Here is a 19,593-nt window from a genome sequence, read left to right as displayed (position 1 = left end):
AGGTACAAATTCAGCTGCTGAGGTTGTTTTTAGTGTTCAGTGCTGTTCTGGGGGTCAGGTGAGTGAATGCTGGAGCCAGGTCAGATTTGGCAGTGGGAGCACTGGGTTGGGAATGGGGTGATGTTGGACCCTGCCTGCAGCACTGTGGGGATGTTTGGACATTATGGTCATGCTAGATACCTGACCCCAGCTGTAAAAGACATTTCTGGAGTAAATTTTAAACTTTCAAGGATGTGGAGGTGCCTGTTTATTAATCTTAAGAGTCCTTAAGATTTGAAAATATCTTTAAGATCATTGAGTACAACTGTCAGCCCAGCATCAGCATGGTCTTCACTAAACCATGTCCCCAATGGCCACATCCACACATTTTTTGAACACTTCCAGGGATGGTGATTCCACCCCTGTCCTGGGCAACCTGTTCCAATGTTTTAAAATCCTTTCAGTGATAAAATATTTCCTGATGTCCTACCTGAACCCCCCCTGGCACAGCTTGAGGCCGTTCCCTCTCCTCCTGTCCCTGTTCCCTGGGAGCAGAGCCCAATCCTGCCAGCTGTCCCCTCCTGTCAGGGGGTTGTGCAGAGCCACAAGGTCCCCCCTGAGCCTCCTTTTCTCGAGGCTGACCCCTTTCCCAGCTCCCTCAGCCACTCCTGGGGCTCCAGCCCCTTCCCAGCTCCGTTCCCTTCTCTGTCTCCAGCCTCTCAATGTCTTTCCTGCAGTGAGAGACCATTAAGGAGTGTTATTAGGGAATTCTTTTTCCTTAGACCTTTACTCATTTGTCTTTCTAGTCAATAAAATGCATAAAACCCATTGGTTAATGCAATCTGTTTGCCAGCATCTGTGTCCAGATTTGTGGATGCACTTTCCTAGTCTGAGTGCAAAATCAGCTTCCTTCAGGAGACAAATTGAGGACTTGGCACTCTGAAACTGCTGTGTACATACCAGGGGTAAGACAAGCAAAGGAGAAAAAGCTCCTACTTCCTAGAAACTTCGATTTCAACTGTGAAATTCTTTTGAATAAAGAGTGTGAGGGAACAGAAATAGAATGGATAGAGTTGTAGAAGTGCCATTATGGCAATTACTGCCATTCAAACAGGAAAAAGGCTAATCTGTATTTTGGTTAAAATGGAGAAGATTGTCTTTTAGATGCTCTGAATTTTTAATCTTCTGCCTTGATGTTTTGTTTCCCTTGCCCTGTCCTTCAACTGTATCAGGAGAGAAATAAAAGCTGTGCATTCTGCAGAAACTCTTTCTTGTCTGCTCAGCTCTGCTGTAGGATGATGTAATCCTGATTGTTAATGAATATTAGTCTAGAAATATCACCCTCTCAGTAACTCATGAGAATGTCTTTGGAAATGACAGAGTTCTCTGTTCTGTCCTGGTGCATGTGCGGTGGCCTTTATGAATGCATTGATTTTTGGTTTTTCACAGGGTGGTGGAAGGATAACAAGGATTCAAAAATAGCAGTGAAAGTATCGGTTAAGGAGAGTTAAAAGGGAGAAAATATCTTCAGTTCTGTTCTTGAGTGTACTTACTGTTCTTCAGTTCTGTGTCATCTGAGGTCTGAGCAGAATGGTTTGTGTTTGTGGTAGATTTAAAAGTACTGGTGTGCTCTGGAGAACTTTTGTCACACAGGTGGTAACTCTGGGTAAGATGTGCCTTAGTGATGGAGTTTTTTTTCAGGGGAGAGAAGAGGCTTGTCCTGCCCTGTGCTTCACTTTGGGATGTCTGGTCTCAAACTGATGTATTTGGGGACAGGAAAGACCTGAAATGGGTGGAGAGTGCTAGAGTTTATTTTTGAATCACTGTTTGCACATTGGCTATTAGAATAAGACTCTGACACAGGAGTGCGGGCACACTTTGGGCAGGGGGTGGGGCTGAGGTGTGGCACCTGCCCTCAGCTGTTCTGGGCATGGGAACACAGCTGGGTTTTATGGGGGAGGCGCAGCAGTACAACTCTAAAGAAAGCTCCTCCTTGGCCTGGGGTCTGCAAGGCTCTGGAAAACTGACATGAGCTGAGAGCAAACACCTCAGAGCAGCTTCACAGAGAAACCCTGTCAGGGATTAAAGCTGCCTGCAGTCAGAGGGCACCTCAGCTCTGCATTTTGTTTTAAAACTGTCCCAGGAGGAACTTGTGGAGTTCTCTCCACCTTTCTCTGCTCTCCCAGGAGGGGAGAAAGCTACAGTTTAGTCAAGTCAGTGGAAGCGTGTCTGAGTGAGACAGTCAGGGTCTGCAGGGAGAGGTGAGCCAAGCTGAAGGTCTCTGGATGGGAACCCTGTGCTTGTTCCTACTTTGTGGCATTTGGGATACTGACTAAAGTGTTTACTCCTTCTGTGAGATACTTTACTACCTATCTCAAGATACTGCTCCATTGGTAATGCCATCCGTAGCATGGCATGGCCTTCTGGCTGGGAGCAGCACCTCCTTGTTTCACAACAATGCTGAAGGAATGCAAAGGGAAACAAGTCTGGTCATCTTTTTATTACGTGATGTGCTGCACCTCAGTGCCACAAATAGCCTTGGCTTATTGTCTGCTGTGAACCTGCAGGCACGGAATGCATCCTGTCTGAACAGGAACTGCAAGACTTTCTGGTCCAGTGTGAGGAAGACATTAATAGATCAAGTAAGAATCATGATAATTACCATCTGAAAATCAGTTAACTTTGCGGCTGAACATTCACTATTTCACAAATCAGTTCAAAATCTCCGGAAGGGTGAGTTGTCAGTTTGTGTGGTTTGAGGATTGGTTTGGAAATTAGAGTGAGATGACTGAGGCTGAGAGTGTGATTTCTTCGATAGACTGTTCATTGCATTGATATCTCTCTTTTTTTATCTTTTTAGTTGAGTTTGATTTAGAAACAGATATTAACAGAATATCTGTAATTTTGGCTGAGTGCTGAAGCAGTTACAGCTCTTCTTACACTGGGGTGCTATGAAATTTTTATCAGTTCTGCTTCTATCAGAGCAAATTTCAACCTTACCCAGCCAGTGGGAAAGATTCAAAAAGTCTCTGCTGCAGAAATCTAACAGTGTGTGAGCAGGAAGAGTTGAAGGGGGCCTTCAGACACCTTTGTGCCTGAGTTTGTGCAGCTGTGTGTGAGCAGTGTCCAGTCTAAGCTCAGGATGGGTATCACTGACAGGGGGCAGCTTTGTGGCGCTGCTGAAACCTGAAACCTCAGGCTGAAGGAATGTGTTATCTGTGACACCTTTAATGAGGTTAAATGTCTTGGTGTGTTGAGGGGAAAATGCAGACCTTCAGAATTTGTATGTGGGAAATCAAGAAATAACAAACTGAAAAGCAAGCAGGATATTAAATGGTGCAGATGAGAAAGGAGAAACGTAGTGGAATGGTTCAGAAATCACTAATAATACATACAAATAAGATCTTGAGGTGGGAATTGATAAGACTCTGAGGAAAACAGACATTAATTAGTGTCAGGGTTCAGAGAGTTCCATGCTGGTGTCACTGGGAAAGGTGAATAAGGCAAAATGACGCTGTGCTTGTACAGAAGAATCTGGGATTTGTTCATACCTTGAACACTTTGAGTGCTTCTGCTCTTCCCATTCCTCCCAAAATATAACAGAGAAGCAGTGACAGGGATCAAAGGCATGGAAAATTTGTTTGTGAGAGGTTTATTTGCTAAAAATAACCGTTACCTCAGCCCATTTCATCACCAAGTATCAGAACTGAATGTTGATTTAATATGGTTTCACTGCAATTGAAATGAACACCACACACAGTGCTCAGCTGCAGCATAAAGGCAAGTTATGTATAAAAACCTCTAGCTGTTCCATTTTTTAGCATGTCTTTGATTAATAATCTGAAATTTGTGTATAGCTTTTGTGCACGTGGCCTGAAACATTTTCAACTGATGCATAAAACCCGATCTAAAAACGCAGGCTCTAAGAAAAGGCAGGATAAGGACACTCCACTCCGTGCAATTATTCACCCCAATTACAGGCACCGGATTTGCACCACAGATATTGCTGCACAGTGGGGGGGACGAGGGTCTCGGCAGAGAGCCAGGAATGTCTCTGATAAACTGGGTCATCTCTTCCAAGGATGTTGTTGTTACATTTGGGAGGTTGGGGATAAGCCGGGTTTAACCCTGCACATGGCACAACTGCTGATTCAATTTGCTTCTCCTTGGGAATGGATAGGCTGGATTCTGCTGGACCAAGCCTCTCCTGCTTTTTAAGATGTGGCCAACAGAAGTGACAAATGTAAAGGATTCAGCCAACAGCCAGCACTGCTGAGGGTAAAGCCAAGCCTTGAATCAGCTGGCCGGGTATCTAGAGAGAGGAAATGAGAATTTTTTTGTATTCAGAGCTGAGTTAATGACGTAAAAAACAAGAACTGAATTACTGCCTTGCCTTCACCTATAAGTATTGTCATAAATACAAAGCTTTCCAATATTATCTTTTGATATTTTTTGCTATAATGATGAATATTATGGTATTTGTAGGGCTCTGAGATTTTCCTCTTGGTCCCTCATTTCCTCTGATGGTATTAAGCATGAGAAGGTTATTAACTAAATTGATGGAAGCTTAGTTACATGTACAGTGTAGAAATTCTATCCTTTATTCTCTGACAAAAGTTATTATGTAATTTTTAAGTAGTTTATAATGCAGGAGTCAAACTTGGGTATGATCCATGTCAAGGGGATGATCCTGTAATTGAAGGTAGTTGGTGATTTCGCTAAGAAATTGCTGATAAGGCCCATGGCACAGCGTGTTACATGAAGGCAGCTAATCTGGAGCTGAGATTTGAACATGCGCAAGTGTCATTTATGTCTACTGAGCTTAAGGGGTGACACTGATCCCATGATGCTGGTGCAGGAATTGAGAGCAGGGTGTGTAAATTATGATCCTTCGGGATCTCTGAGATCCCACGGTGCTGCTGTCTTGGCAGAGCGCAGGGGCTCCGTAGTGCTGGTCTTGGCAGAACAAAAAGGCTGAAATGAGACAGAGACTCCAAAATAGAAAAGATAAGTTACATTAACATAATTGTACAGCAGTTGTGAGGTGAAAACCATTGATATATCTAATAAGATTTTTATTGAAACATTCGCAGTAGGTCATCAGAATTAACAGCTATCCACAAAAATGGAAAAGAGCTGACTCTGCTTTTTATGGAAAATTTTTGAGGGCTGGGTGCTTTTGCTAAATTCTGCTTTTTCCATGTAAAGCCCTGGTTTTGAGTAACTAAAAGCTGAGGAGGTTCTCCACCTTCCCGAGCACCGTCTCTTGGGGAGCTCGAGGCAGGCACTGGGTGTTTTTTGTCCAAGGCAGGATCCTCTTGCAGATCACTTTTCCTGCTACCGAGCCCTTGCCCTGGGCTCCTTGAGGAGAGGAAACGTTTCTGAATAACTGGGAAACCACGTGGCAAGAAGAAACCTGACCTTCCTCCAGCAGCAGCTGGACTTCCTTTGGGTTTTGTTCTAATTTGGCCGATGAAACCACCGGGATGGAAGAAGACAACCTGAGCAAGGTTTCACCCTTACCTGTGCTGTAACACCAGGCACGTTTCCTGGTGCTACACAGAGTTTCACAGAATATTCTGAGCTGGAAGGGACTCCACAAGGATCACTTCAGTGATTGGGCTGAAATGAGAGAGTTGCACGTGGGAGGGCAAATTTGGGTATTCCAGGGAGGGGGTTCGGTTGTGGATGTTAAATGTGAGGGATTGCTGCGTGTTTTGTTGAGCACCGATCACAGGAAACTCTGTGAGTTCACTGCGAGGGCCTGCAGCAGTGTGAAATCTGTAGAACCAGCCGGCAAGGTTAGTTATTTGTCTTTAAAAAACACCCACTGTCCTTTAGGAGGTGAGGTTGCCCTGAGCAGTCAGGAATGTGGATAGGTCAGGGTGCCTTGTATCTCTGTGTAGTTTCAGCGTTGCTCTCTGCCTTCCCTCTCCTCAGTGCTGGGCTGCCGCAGAGCAGAGCTCTTCCCAAGTCCTAATCTCTTTTGCCAGCACCTATAAAAGGAGTTATTGCTGCAGTGATCCAGGAGATGGCTGTACTTTTGTTCCTTGAGCATGGCTTGGAGTCAGGAGGAGCCCAGGTCAGGCGTGCAGCGAGAGCGGCGGCAGCTCCAGGCGAGCGGGCACCGGGGATTTGGCTTTGCCCGGGTCTGGAGCTGCACTTTGCTCAGCCTAGAGCAGCCTTCAGTGAGCCAAGTGGATTCATTTTGGATGAACGTGGCCTGGGGCGTTCTGCCTGGAAGCATCTCCTGTGCTGGGCTGCCTGGGGCTGTGCAGAGTGCAGCGGCTCAGGGGTGTCCAGAGTGCTCCTCACCATCCCCACTCTGACCCAGAACATCAGCTGTGGGATGGGCAGGAAGAGAACAGCTCCCCTAATTCCAGACTGGCATGATGGAACAATAGCCAGGAAAAACACTGAGTGCCTGCTAAGTACTCAATTAATTGTGGTTTCATTAAAGTTGGAAAAGACCTCTAACGTTAGCAGGTGCAACTGGACTATATTTGAATTTATCTGGTGCATCTTTTTACTGGGGTTACTTTAGGAAGACAAATGTTTGATGCCCCTATTTTGTGTTCATGCATTGAGGAGATTCAAGTGCTTTCTAATATTTTGAGAAATAGTAATTTTTAAGAGAAGAAGATTGCAACAATTACAATATTCTGAAGATTAACAAAAGCTAGAACTGGGAACCATACAAGATTGTCAAATGATCCTAGATCTGCAAAGTTACTTTTTATTCCACTTAAAATTATTCTTTTCTAGCTTTTAATGATTTTTAAATGAGCAAATACAGAATTCAGCTATTGAAATCATGAACACAATTCAGCTACTGAAATAATGACACATGTGGCACATGGACTGCAGGTTGCTTAAGTGCAGACTTAGTGGTTGATTTTTCTGTCCTCTGGATAGCAGAAGAAGTGAAAAACGTGGGTTGGTGTAATGAAACTGTAGATTTTAGATAAAGTTCTGTATGAAAAGCTTTTGATAAGGCTTGGAAGCTCTACCAGAGAAATACACTCTGTGCTCACACCAGTTCAAACAGTGGTAAGATATTCAGGAATTCTTTTTCAGTGTTACTCCTTTCATCACTGATCCACTCTCACATATTTTGATAAATGTAGACAAAGAGTTTGGGAACTCACAGATAAACAGTGGAACCAATTTAAACTCGAGCTCACCACATAAACATTAAAGTATTCCCTTTAGGAAGTCAGAATCCTTTGAATTATGCATGTGTTGTATTTGCAGTAAGATAAAAGAACTTTAAGGGGGGAGGGTGAGAAACTTGAAAAGCCTTTAAGGAGTAATTTGCATAAATTGGGTGGAGAGAGTAAACAGCACAAAGGGGGGAAAAAAGTTATTTCCAGTAAGGCCTTATAGAACGAGATAAATTACGAAAAAAATCAGGTGGAGTTGAAACAAAGCTGAAATGCCTTAAACTTGTGTTAATGGTGCCACTGCCTTTACAGCAAATCCCAGGGAACTCTGAAGTGCCCTGGATTAAAAAAAAAAAAAAACAAAACCCAAACAAATTCTTAAGGGAGACTTAAAAGAGAAGAAGAGCCATGGAGACAGTAGAACGTGTGTGTTACTGTGTGGGAGACCTCTGGACATGAATGCTCAGGATAAGCAGTTTTTTTTTCAATCTAACAGTGTTTTTTTTATCTTGCAGTTACAGGACCGCACGCAATTTAGTGACCGAGACTTAGCTACCCTAAAGAAATACTGGGACAATGGCATGACCAGCCTGGGCTCAGTCTGCAGAGAGAAAATTGAAGCTGTGGCTGCAGAATTAAATGTTGACTGTGAAATAGTTCGGGTAAGAAATCCAGAGTCTTCCCTTATCTTGTCTCAGGAGCAAAAATAGGACAGATGAAAGGCTTTAAAAATTTCATGAGGAAGCTTGAAATAGATTTCACGTATTACATAATGAATGACCATGGTGGGAAGTGCTCTCCTGCTCTTTCTGCAGTCTATATTTAGTAAAAGCCCTCAGGTAAGAGTCTTATTGATCAGCAGCAGAAGCAGCCCTACAAGCTGTTTGACATTCTGTTGAGTAAGATTTTAAGTACAAGTGTTACATTTTTGAGGGAGATCCTAGAAGGCTGAAAGGTACTATTTATATTGCTAATAAGATACCAAAAAAGGGCTTTTCTAAAGATACAGGGAAAATACTTCTCATTCATGCTTGTAGGGAAAATTGTGTGAAAAAAAATTCTTCCAAAATAGGAACAAAAAGTATTTTACAGGACTGTCTTGAGGGCAGGTTGAAGTATGGTGGAGGAATTCTAGGTCAGTTCAGTTTGATGGTCCCTATAGGTGGTTGAGGGAGGCACGGGTGTGCTAGAGATAACCTGGTTCCCAAGAACCTCTGCACATCATCCCTTCCAGAGGCTGGGAAGTTGTTGCTGCTGTGTCCTGGATGAGCAGACACACAGCAGCACCCCGCAGCTCTGGGGTCTCCTTTGCTCATCCCACCCTCAGGAAATGGACCCACTGTTTGCAGTCAGACGAAGACCTTCCCTCGTGACAGGCAGGACAGTTGGGATTATTCCTTTCAGGCTTCATCCTCTTTCTCCAGCTGTTTCCTAAATTCCTGACACTGCTGCAGGAGCATGGCTGAGAGCCCTTAGTGAAACTCCTGTTGTGGAGACCTCTGGCTTGGTACGTCCAGATGGTTCCAAAGCTGCTTTTAGGGTTAAACACCAGTCTGGCTATTTGTTTATGTGGGCATGCAGGAATTACAAAAAGCCCAGCTGTACTTTTGAAAGCTGAAGAGAATCACTCTTTTCTCTGTAGAGAGCAAAGCTGCTCCTTGTTTTCACTTTGCTCTCCGGAAGGTGAAGCTGTTCCACCTGGAAGCACCTCCTGCCCCCTGGCACACACCTCCTGGACAGCACAGTGTCACCCAGGCTCCCTTGATTTGTTCCCTTGAGAACATCCTTGTTGGCACACAAGGGGTGACACTGTGGAGTTCTGTGCAAAGCTTTCAACCTGCTGGAATTTTTCTGTCCTCAGGGCAGAGACAGGGACAGCCTGGAAGGCTCTGGCATCACCTGCACCAGCACAGACTCACAAATGATCCCATGCACTTCACAGACCTTGCTGGAAGTGTTTAAGGAGAATGTATTTTAGGGATAGTGAGAGAACTCTGAATTTCCCACATGGCAACTCCAGTCTGCTCTTGCCCTCACTGTTTGCTGTTCCAGAATGTTCTCTGTTCAGCAGAGCACACAGGATGTGGAACCTTGTCTTCCCCATTTAATTTGAGACACTATCAAAACATGTTCATCTTCTCTGACATTCTCAGTATGCTGAATGAAAGATTCTCTTCTTTGAAGAGTCTGTAAAAAGATCTGCCTTTCCCAAGTGCCTTTTTTACTAAAGAAGGGGTAGATTCAATTTTAAATTTTGTTAGCGCTGTTTGTTAAAATTACAAGATGATGGGAAAATTTAAAAGAATTGCAATACACTTCTTGGAAAAAAGAGACTCAGATCTCAAAGTGCTGCTTGTGTGGGGGTTTTTCTTTAATTTCTTTCTCCCGAAACTGTAGGTAATAGAAAGAAATGATCTAGGTAGTTCTCTTCATACCTGTTGTGCGTTCTTCAAAGCGGAAAATCAGCAAGCTGGGAAAGCAAATACCAGCCAACAAAAATGATTTGCTAAAAATAGTGTTCAGCATGTTATCTTTCAGCTTGTTAGGGATGCAGCTTTAAAGGATTTTTTTTTTTTTTTCCCCCAAGGCTGTCACAGCATGAAACTCTGTTTAGTAGTTGGGACTGCCGTTAACATTCCTTTATTTTTTCTCTTTGGTAATCAAGGTATTATAAACAAAAAGTTTTTTACTCAACTTTTTCAGAACCCTAGGAAGAGGAACAGGGCAGGTATTTCTGAAATAAGGCCAGAGTGATGTTTAGTGTGTCTTTAAAGAAAATCCTAAAATATTTTAATGTCTTGGGAAACTCATTTGGAACAGAGGCCTTGTGGAAAGGATGTGCCTTCTGCCATGGCCTGATCATGTTTTCAAACCCAGGAACTGCTGCTCCTATTTCTGGGGTTGTAGGTGGTGTGGAAGGGGGATGAGAGCCAGCCCGAGAAGAGTGGGAGTAGCAGTTGGTGAAAAACTGGATTCCTGGCTCTGTGAAGGATTTTTGATTGCCAGTGGAGAACTGATTTGATGGAATGAAGGGTCTGGGATACAGGGAGTGTTGAGCAGAGTTGAGATGAGATGAGAAGTTGAAAGCCTGAATGCCACAAGGGAAGGGAGAGCCTTAGGAGGTGAAGAGTTGCAGACAATTCTTTTTACATCATGTTAAACTCTGAATCTTTCATAATTTTTGGTGTAGATGTTTCTTCATCAGAGAAGGCAAATTAATGACCAGGTGTACAGATCTACTTGAAGAATTTAGAATGTGGATCTTTTTTTTTTTCTCCTTTGAAATTCAGTTTTATTGATGTAAGAGGAACTTAAAGCATCCATCTCCATCCCACCATGGCACGATTTCCAGGTTCCCTGGGCTGAATTTCATCTCCCAGACTGTCTCCAGTGTGTTCCTCTGCAAGCAACTTTTCCTAAAGCTCTGTGTTACAGCCAGAGGAGACTGAAGGATGAGCTGCTCTGAGCTTTATTCTTCCGAGTTCCTTTCTGTCCTCCAAGGGGAGTGCTGTAGATGTGTCACCTTGGCCAGTTCCCTCTGTGCTGTAGGAATTCCTAGAACATGGGGGATGTTTGGATCGTCAGATGTTTCAGTCCCCTTATGGAAGTTGCAGAGTAGGAGAACCTCGATCAAAGACCTTATGTTAAATTTATTGAATAATTTAGGTGGGCAGAGACCTTACAAAGTCACCCAGTCCTGCTCTTTATCTGGAGCAGGACTGACTTTGGAATCAAGTCAGGTTTCTCAGGATGTTGTCCAGTAAAATGTTGAGTACCTCCAAGGCTGGAGGTGCCAAGGCTCCTATGGGCAAACTGTCCCTCTGCTTCACTGCAAAGCATTATTTTTTCTTCTATATTCTCACTTCCAGTCAGAGCCTCCCTTGCTGCCACTTGTACCTATTGCTTATTTTCTTTTTGCTGTGCACCTTCCTCTTTCCTTTGGAAAGCTGAGCCTGGACACAGGATTTCGGGAAGCAGCCTCAGGGGGGTCACATACTGGGGAATAATCAGCTCCCCGAACTGCTGGCTGCACCCTTGCTCCTGTAGCCCAGATGTGCTGATGTCACTTGGTTGGGGGCCTGTTGCTTTTGTTATAGTTTCTGATATCATTCATGTTTATTTCTCTTACAAGACTTGGATTGGGAATCGAAGACGGAAATATCGTTTAATGGGGATTGAGGTCCCACCCCCTAGAGGAGGTCCTGCTGATTTCTCTGATCAATCTGAATTTGTTTCTAAATCAGCACTTAATCCAGGAGAGGAAACTGCTACTGAAGTGGGGGATGATAATGATAGGAATGATGAAGTATCAATCTGCTTATCTGAAGGAAGCTCACAAGGTATTTGGAATGCAGTTACTACTGTGCCTATATTTTCAATTTTGTGCAGTGTGCATGCTTTGGATTCTGTTGTACACATTCAAAAACGTCTGACAGAGTCACAAGCTCCACCCCGCCTGGGCTGAAGGTACTGTTTGGTCTCTTTCTTCTACTTCTGTGTCTCTGAGTTTTGTTGGGTTTGTTACACAAAGATTGGAGAAACGTTTGATCACATGAGCCCAGTTTCTGCCAGATTCATCCGAAATGAGATCAAGAGTTCATGTTTTGCTGGTGCAAGTGAGAGCTGGGCAGCCAGTACAGGTGGGGAAGCCTCACTTCCCAAGGAAGCCAGATTTAAAAAATGCTCTCTGCCAGCTGCTCAGTTCTTCCCAGCCAGCTGGAATGGCCATTCCATTTGACACCTCACCCCGGCAGTGTCCAAGGCCAGGTTGGATGAGGCTTGGAGCACCCTGGGATAGTGGAAGGTGTCCCTGCCCGTGGCGGGGGGGGGGGGGGGGTGGAACAGGATGAGCTTTAAGGTCCCTCCCATCCCAAGCCATGCTGTGATTCCATGGTTCCATCCCTGTGATCCTTAGCCACCCCAGGCACTGGTGGGGTTGGAGCTGCTGCTGGGACTGTGCATTCCCAGTTCTCCTGGCAGGGAGCCCCTCAACTCAGGCTGGAACAAGGAGCTGCCCAGGCCTCCCACTGCTCAGTGTGACAGGCAAACACAACCCAGCAGATCAAAGCCAGGAGCAGCGGACAGCTCAGAAGCCCTGGAACTGCACACACAGGGGGGTGTCCTCAGTAAACTGCAGCATCTGGAGTGAGAAGTGCCTTCAACTTAATTCCCTTTTCCCTCCCAGGAGCACATGGGATCGATGTCTCCCTGCCCTTCCTGTCCGTGATCCTGGCACATCCCCCACTGACTAATTGCTCCCAGTGCTTCTACTTAGAGGAGATCAATGGAGCCTTTGCTCTCCAAGCTAAAAGAAAGTCTGACCTCGGGCCTGCTGCTCCTGCAGCTCAGTGCGCCAGGCTTGATCCTGTCATTTCCTCAGAACAATTTGAAGGGAAGAGCCAGGGGAACAGAGAGCTGCTGGGAATGAGTTTGGGGGAGCTTTGTCATATTCAACTGTAGAGGGAATAAGATGATAAAGAAATGGGTGAAGTGATTGCAAACCAAGTGAGATGAGGAATCTCAGAGTCCTTGATTTGCCTGAGGTGTGGAAGGAGCTGATTTAAGTCAGATCTGCTTGAGAGAAAATGGTGACAGAGAAGAGTCTGAAGTGTCTGTAGTTCAAGTGAGGAATAACTCCATGTTTGTTGAGCAAGGCTTTCATCAGGCAAGGTGAGGCTGAACACTTGGGTGCATTATTAGTGTCAAAGCAAGGAAACGACAGGATTTCCATAGCATCCAGGAATCCCACTTTCATTCCTTTGTTCTCCCACAACAATTATTTCTGTTCACTTCTCCAGTTCAAAGGAGGAGGTTTCACTGCTGCAGCTCAGCTGGTTTTGAACTTCCTGGAAAATATTTCCGCCAATACTCACGGGTTATGTTCAGTCAGAGATAGGGAATTGTTCTAATGTTTGAGAACTGTAAGTTTTGATCCTAATTTATTAAAAAACCAAAACCACAACAGCAAAATACCACTCTGAAAGACAGACAAAAGCAATTTTTTGTCACCTAATTAGAGTGACAGTTGATGGCTTCTGCTTTTAAAATGTAGTGTGTCAATATTAAAAAAAGCAGCTGTGCTGTGATACAAAATGGATCATTAAAGCTCTCATATTGCCTCACCTTTTTAAATTGTGTGTTAATTGAATCCACACTGTGTCAGTGGTGGTCATTAGGTTGTGTTGGGTTCCATGAGCTGAGGATGAATATTTAAGGACTTGGGAATGCTATAGGGAGCTGGTTCCCTCAGCTGTTGAATCCAAGGGGTGACTGTCAGGGTTACAGAGTTCTTGGTGCCTTGGAATATCCCTGAGGGGCATCCTCACCCAGTGCCCTTCACCCTTCCTTGCTCCCTGCTCCTTACTGCTCCCATTCAATCCCATGTGCTCCTGGCACAATTTATCCTATGGAGCTGTGACCAGTGGCAGATTAAGTTTATTTGAAACAATTTCCGATCAGGTTTGCTCCCTTCAGAGAGATTTAACTTAAAAGTTGTTTAAAACCATTAACTGGCTCTGTATGGTCTGGCCTAAACAAGACCCTGTCTTTGGTAATCCCAGGGAAATCCTGTTATCCCTGTGTTTGTGTCGAGGTGACAGACCCTGGAATCACCTGAACCTTGCTGCTCCTTCCCTCTTTTCCTCTTTATATTTAATATGTGTAATAGATTTATGTTTTTATATGCAGAAGTCAAGTAAATATGAGAAACAAACTTCAATTTGAGGGTTAAATAGACTTAACTTTCTCTGGGTTTTGTGTTCTCCTTGGCCTTTAAGGTCAATGGAATCATCTCATGCTTTGTGGTTGAAATACCAAGGCAAAATCTGCTCTGTTTTCAAGTGTTTATACATCAAAAAGCACTTCAGGTTCACTGGGAATAAGCATTTGCCATAATCTGATCAGTTTTTGGTTCAAAACCCATCAGTGTCCGCAAGGGGGAAATGGGATTTAGATATGTACCCCAGAATTTCAGGGAATGTGGGATTTTTCATGCAGGAATTGATTTTCATTCAAAGAAAACCCAACTTCTGCACACCTCTGATGTGAAACTCTTCATCACCTTTGAATATTCCAGCCTGAACCTAAAAATGGGAAGGTTTTGGTACAGAGAATAACTGAGAGTTTTGTTGTTGTTTCAGGTCGCAGTTGGTTTGATGTTGGCCTAAAATTCTTGTGACAAGATGTCTTTTTAATAAGGCAGATATTCTGTTTATGATTAGACATTGATACCATGACTTTGCTGTTGGATTTAGCAGCTGTGACATTTAGTGGTAAACACCATTAGTGGTCCTTCAGCATAAAACTGGAATGAAATCTGACAAAACCAATTTATTTCTGCAGAAGAGACAAATGAAGCTCTTCAAAATGAAGAAATTGGCCACAAAGACGATGACCAGAATCCAGTTTCCGCTGATAATGTGGTATGTTTACCTTTCCTTTTCCACCAATTAATAACTCCTTAATTGATGTTTAGGTTGTTGTCCAGCACCTGTGTTTTTCACTGGGTGACAACTTCAGCTGTGTGTGTTAAAAGTCCTTCCTACTTGAGCTTTAAATCTGTGCTAAAAATACTAAAACACAGCCAGAAAAACCCCTAAAACCTTCAGTAGAAATGGTTTGCGGAGATGGCGTCCAAGAGACTCAGCTCCCCAACCTGCCTGAACCCCAGATACTGTCATTTTATACAACAGTGGAACAAAATCACAGAAGAGTTTCTTCATACTTTGTTCTGAAAACACCGTAACAAAAATTTTTAGAAATGCACTTAAGATTGGACTAAAATACTTTGTATTTGCATAAGAGAAACGGTTTTCCTGTTTGAAATTCTAATCTGTTTCTTCCCCTCCTATGTTAGAAAGTGTGCCTAAGAAAGGGAAAGTGAATGTTTGGCAGTTATTTAGAGATTTTTTTTCTTCAAACTGAGTCTGAAATCAATAATATTTGAGTCCCAGCTTTACTGAGGGTCTGGTGGAGCAGCAGAACTCGGGGACATTTCTGAGCTGTTGTCACTTGAGCTGGGCTGGCAGGCACTGGAGCACACAAAATGTGCTTTATCCTTCCTGCCTTCAGCACAGACTTGGGAGCATGGTAGGTCCTGCCAGGAAGAGCTGGGAATGCCCCTGGCAGGATTTCTCCCCCTTGATTTCAGGGAAATTCCTGGTATGCAGGTAGGAGGGACCACACGCTGCAGGAAAAACCTGAATTAAAGCACCAGGAATGACCCATGGACATGGATTGGGTCAGTGGAGGCCCTTCCCTACACTGGGTTGAACACCATCCTAAAAAATAGTAAAATTGCTTTAACCTATTATGGACAGGTTCATAAATGTTCACAACTGTCAAAACAATTAAAAACAGTAAAAATACTTGGGACATATTTCTGAGTCTTAGTCAGCTTGGCCTTAACACTGTGCTTTAGGTATCTTTACATACCTAAAAAATACCAGTATAAAAAACCCCCTAAATTCTTGTGAATTAGGTGAAAGTGTCCATATTTATGCATTTGAAGTGTTCTTTGGATCAGCATCCCCTACAGCTAAGGGCATTTCCCTTGCACTGTAGCCAGGGAAGGTCAGAGGAGAACTTGCTGTGTTGGGTGGTTTAATCAGAGGGACAAATTTCCAGACCCTCATTTGCAACAACAGAGCAGAGCAGGGGCTGTGAGGGGATAAATGTGCAACTTAAAGTCAAAGAGCCAGCTTTGACTGGGCCAAGGGATCTTCTCTGTAAACACCCTGAGTCTCCATGGCAGCAGCTCCTGCTGGATTCCTGCTGGATCTCCTGGCTGAGGTGCATGATTGCCATCTAATGGGGACTGCACGGCTCAGAACTCCTCAGGAGCCAGCACAGAGCCTCTCTTACCCCCATCCTTCACCCTTTATCCTCCATCCTTCATCCTTCCTGCCCCTTCGGGATGCAGATCCTCGTTTGTTTGTCTCCTCTGTGCATTGGAATGAAATGTTTCCTTCCGTTTCAGAAAATAGAAATTTTAGATGATGAAGAGAGTGATCTGATCAGCAATTCTGAAGTGGATCAGATGAGTTCTCTTTTGGATTACAAGGTGAGTGACTGGGCCATGTCAGGGACAGCGGGATAATCCCCAGGGAGTTCAGGGGGTGGATCTGTCAGGAATTCGGCAAAGGCCTGTGGGATCCTGAGTTTCTCTGCTGTTTTCCTGGTGTGCACATTGTGCCCTCATCCAACCTCCAGCCACTTTATCCATGTTTCAACCCAAATGGAGGCAGGAAAACCACATTTCTACAGAGCTGCAGCTCCCTCCATGTGTCTCAACAAAGGGATTTATGGAGCCACTCCACCAGAATTGTTCCTTGGAGTGCTGCAGTGCTTTTCCTGCAGCGTGGTGCTGCCAGCTCTGGAAGGGACTGAACAGCTGGAATCCTCTGCTGGAATGAGGGGTTCTGAGGAGAAGTCATTCCCCAGGACATGCCTGGAAGTGGTGGTTGTGGGAGGGAGGAGAAGCAGTTGGATCCTGCCAGCTCCTGTCTCCTCTGAAGGCTGAGGGTTGTGTGTGCTGCTCTCCCAGGAGTTGCCACAATTCCACGTTTCCTTGAGTTTTCACCTCCATTGCTGTTTTTTTTTTTTCCCCTTGGAAACCAGGTCTGTTCTCCTGACAATAATCAATTATCAAAATAATAAACAGATCATCTCTTCAGAACAAAAATTCCTTCTTCCAGCAGCGTTTGCCAGGGAAGGGCAGTGGAGAATGAACCAGGAGAGGGAATGACCTTCTCTTAATGTCACCTGTCAGCACTGTGAGAGGCTTGTTGTGACAGTGCCCTGCAGAGCTAGGGTTGTTTGACAGCGCTGATTACTCCCTGAGTTTTCTGCCTAAATCTGAATTCTTCCTGGGCTGGGAAAAATCCAGAGCTAAACAGGCAACTGCTAAGTGTCCATCAAGAAGAACTCAGCTGATTTTTTATGAAAGCCTCAGAAATGCAGCCCAAATATTCCTCTCCCATCACAGAGTTGTGATCACCTGAAACAGTGTGATGAGCAGTGCTTCCACTGAAAAAATGGGAAATTTCTGGGAAAAAAACCAACAAAAATACAACCATTTTTAAAGGTTTGCTGCAAACCTTTAGAGCATCATACAGTCACAGCTTTTCATGTCAACTAAAGCTGAATTCCAGCCAGTGTGACCATGATTATTATATTTTTTCATTATTCTCTCATGAGTTGGTGCTATTAAGCAGAGCTCTTCTGCAAAAATGAGCAATGCCTTTGATCTTGTAACCTAAATAAACAGTTTGATTGTCATGATCTTTGCAAAGATGAAAAAGCAGAGAAAATGTATTTTAGCTCTGCACTGATCAACAGGTTTAGCATTCCAAAAGAAACTCCAGTTGGTTTTTTTTTTATTACCTGGCAAATACCTGTCTTCCCAAACCAAGACACGTTTTGATCCAATAAGTTTGAAAGAGAATAGATACTTGGAATAAATGGAAATACTTACCAAATTTGAATTTTTAATAAGGAGATTTGCAAGTATAGATTGGGAAAATGTCTTTTTAACCAAAGCACGCAAATTACTGATATTTCCTCTTTTTGTAATATATTACATCCAGTCCCATAAACAAGTCTGTGGAGGTTGGAACTAAATGATCTTTAAGGTCCCTTCCAAACTGTTCTGTCACTCTGTGATATTCTTGATTATTCCATAACCCCAGGGATCCTGAGGAGCTTGGTGAGCTGACACTTGATCCACATCAAACTCAGCTGCACTGGAGGATTTTATCTTTTAATTTGTGGTAGCTCTGAGGAATTGTCAAGTCTTTTTCCCTGTTCTTTTGTGTCTAGCCTTCTGCTGCAGTAATGGAATTTATTTGCTGTCTCTTCTCACAGTCCCCTGATCACTTCTGGGAAGAGATCTGGGCTTTGGTTGTCATTGTTACTAAAAATGGTTTTTAGTGACAGTTTAGTTTTAACCCATGGGTGTTTAGGTGTGCTTTTTTTAATGCTTTGTCCTGTCTCCATCCCTGTAGGGATTTAGCAGATGGATGTGGCACTTAGGGATACAAGGTCAGAGGTGGGCTTGGCAGTGCTGGGGAATGGTTGGACTCAATCTTAGAGGGCTTTTCCAACCTAAAGGATTCCATGGTTCTGAGATTATTCCCAGAACTCTCCTGGTTTCCCCACAGAATGAAGAAGTCAGGTTCATCGAGAGTCAGCTGGAGAACCACAAACAGAAATATTTTGAACTGCAGACGTTTACCCGGAGTTTGATACTTGCAATTAAATCAGATGATAAGGAACAGCAGCAGGTAAATCCTGGGGCAGGTTTAATATCTGTGTTTAATATCAGAAGATGTTTATTCTTTTGTCTTGTGTCCCTCCCTTGGGTTTATTCCAGAGACTCAAATTATGATTGAAAAACCCAATTAATTTTCTCACTCTCTGTTTAAAGCACTGCTGACATAAAAAAACCACACCTAATACTGTATATACTATATATTAGATATGTTTTTCCTTGTAGGCTCTGCTTTCAGACTTACCTCCTGAACTTGAAGAAATGGATTTCAACCACACATCCCCGGAGCCCGATGATACCTCATTCAGCCTCTCATCCCTGTCGGAGAAAAACACCTCAGACAGTTTGTGATTTCTTTTTTATTTTCTTTCTTTTTTTTTTTTTTTTTTTTTCTTTTTTTTTTTGGAAGAGACAGAACAGAAACCCCATGGGAGGTGCAGGGTTCAGGAGAGAAAGAGGCTTTTGCTCTGCAGTGTTCTCAACCCAAGGGAGCCAGCCCAAGGAGCCTGTGCTGGAGGATGGCTGTGGCTCCTCACAGCCTCGCACTGCCCAGGAACTGGGAATGCTGGGTTTGGAAAATCAAAGAACTGGGTGAGGGAAGGGTTCTCTGATAGCAGCTTGGCCTTGGGTAGGATTAACTTTGACTCTCCAGAGCAACTCTGGCTCTGTAGCAAAGTCCTTCTGAGCAGAGATGCAAGAGTGGGAAACAAGTGTTGTGTGACACACAGCGAGTTCTCCAGCTCCACGTGCTCCCCGGGCCTGTTTATTATATTTTTCCCCATTTTTACTCAGGTAGGTGGACTAAAAATTGGGGATCCAAATAGAATAGTGGGCTTTCTCTGAGTTGTGCTTGAAAACCTGAAATTAAACTGAAGTGTTTTTCATTTTCTGACTTGAGATTGTTAAATCTTCCATTTTTCTGACCAAAATAGCTGAAAAACCTTGAAAGGCTAACTGAAAAAATTGAATTATCCTCAATAAATTATTAATGCAAGGAAGCAGTGATAACTGTTGGAAGAAATGAGATGGAACCTGATAGCTGCAGGACACAACTTCCTAATACAGTAGCAATGGGATTGGATGTTTACACTCTTTAGAATTTAATGATTGTCGTCACAGTTTTTATTTGTCAAAGCCTGAATGCTAAAGTTCTGCTTATTATTTTAAGTCTTAGTTACATAT

At 43.7% G+C, this 19,593-nt stretch overlaps 1 protein-coding gene across 2 annotated transcripts in view; it reads left to right on the top strand.

Moving 5' to 3' along the window:
• HDX (highly divergent homeobox) overlaps positions 1 to 19,303 on the top strand; it is a 35,353-nt gene extending 16,050 nt beyond the window's left edge. For both annotated transcript variants that reach the window (XM_066182177.1, XM_066182178.1), the window contains 6 exons: positions 7,658 to 7,804; positions 11,275 to 11,482; positions 14,484 to 14,563; positions 16,120 to 16,203; positions 18,302 to 18,424; positions 18,637 to 19,303. In XM_066182177.1, the coding sequence (XP_066038274.1) occupies positions 7,658 to 7,804; positions 11,275 to 11,482; positions 14,484 to 14,563; positions 16,120 to 16,203; positions 18,302 to 18,424; positions 18,637 to 18,762 (768 nt within the window). In that variant the 3' untranslated portion in view covers positions 18,763 to 19,303. The remainder of the gene's footprint in view (positions 1 to 7,657; positions 7,805 to 11,274; positions 11,483 to 14,483; positions 14,564 to 16,119; positions 16,204 to 18,301; positions 18,425 to 18,636) is intronic.
• Positions 19,304 to 19,593: the final 290 nt, after the last annotated feature.

Source organism: Chamaea fasciata, unplaced genomic scaffold (genome assembly GCF_029207755.1).
Source record: "Chamaea fasciata isolate MVZ Bird 193981 ecotype frontalis unplaced genomic scaffold, bChaFas1.0.hap1 SCAF_4, whole genome shotgun sequence".
In the NCBI taxonomy this organism is placed as follows: Eukaryota; Metazoa; Chordata; class Aves; order Passeriformes; family Sylviidae; genus Chamaea; species Chamaea fasciata.
Note: the sequence above shows the minus strand (reverse complement) of the source record. Positions and strands in the feature narration are given on the sequence as shown.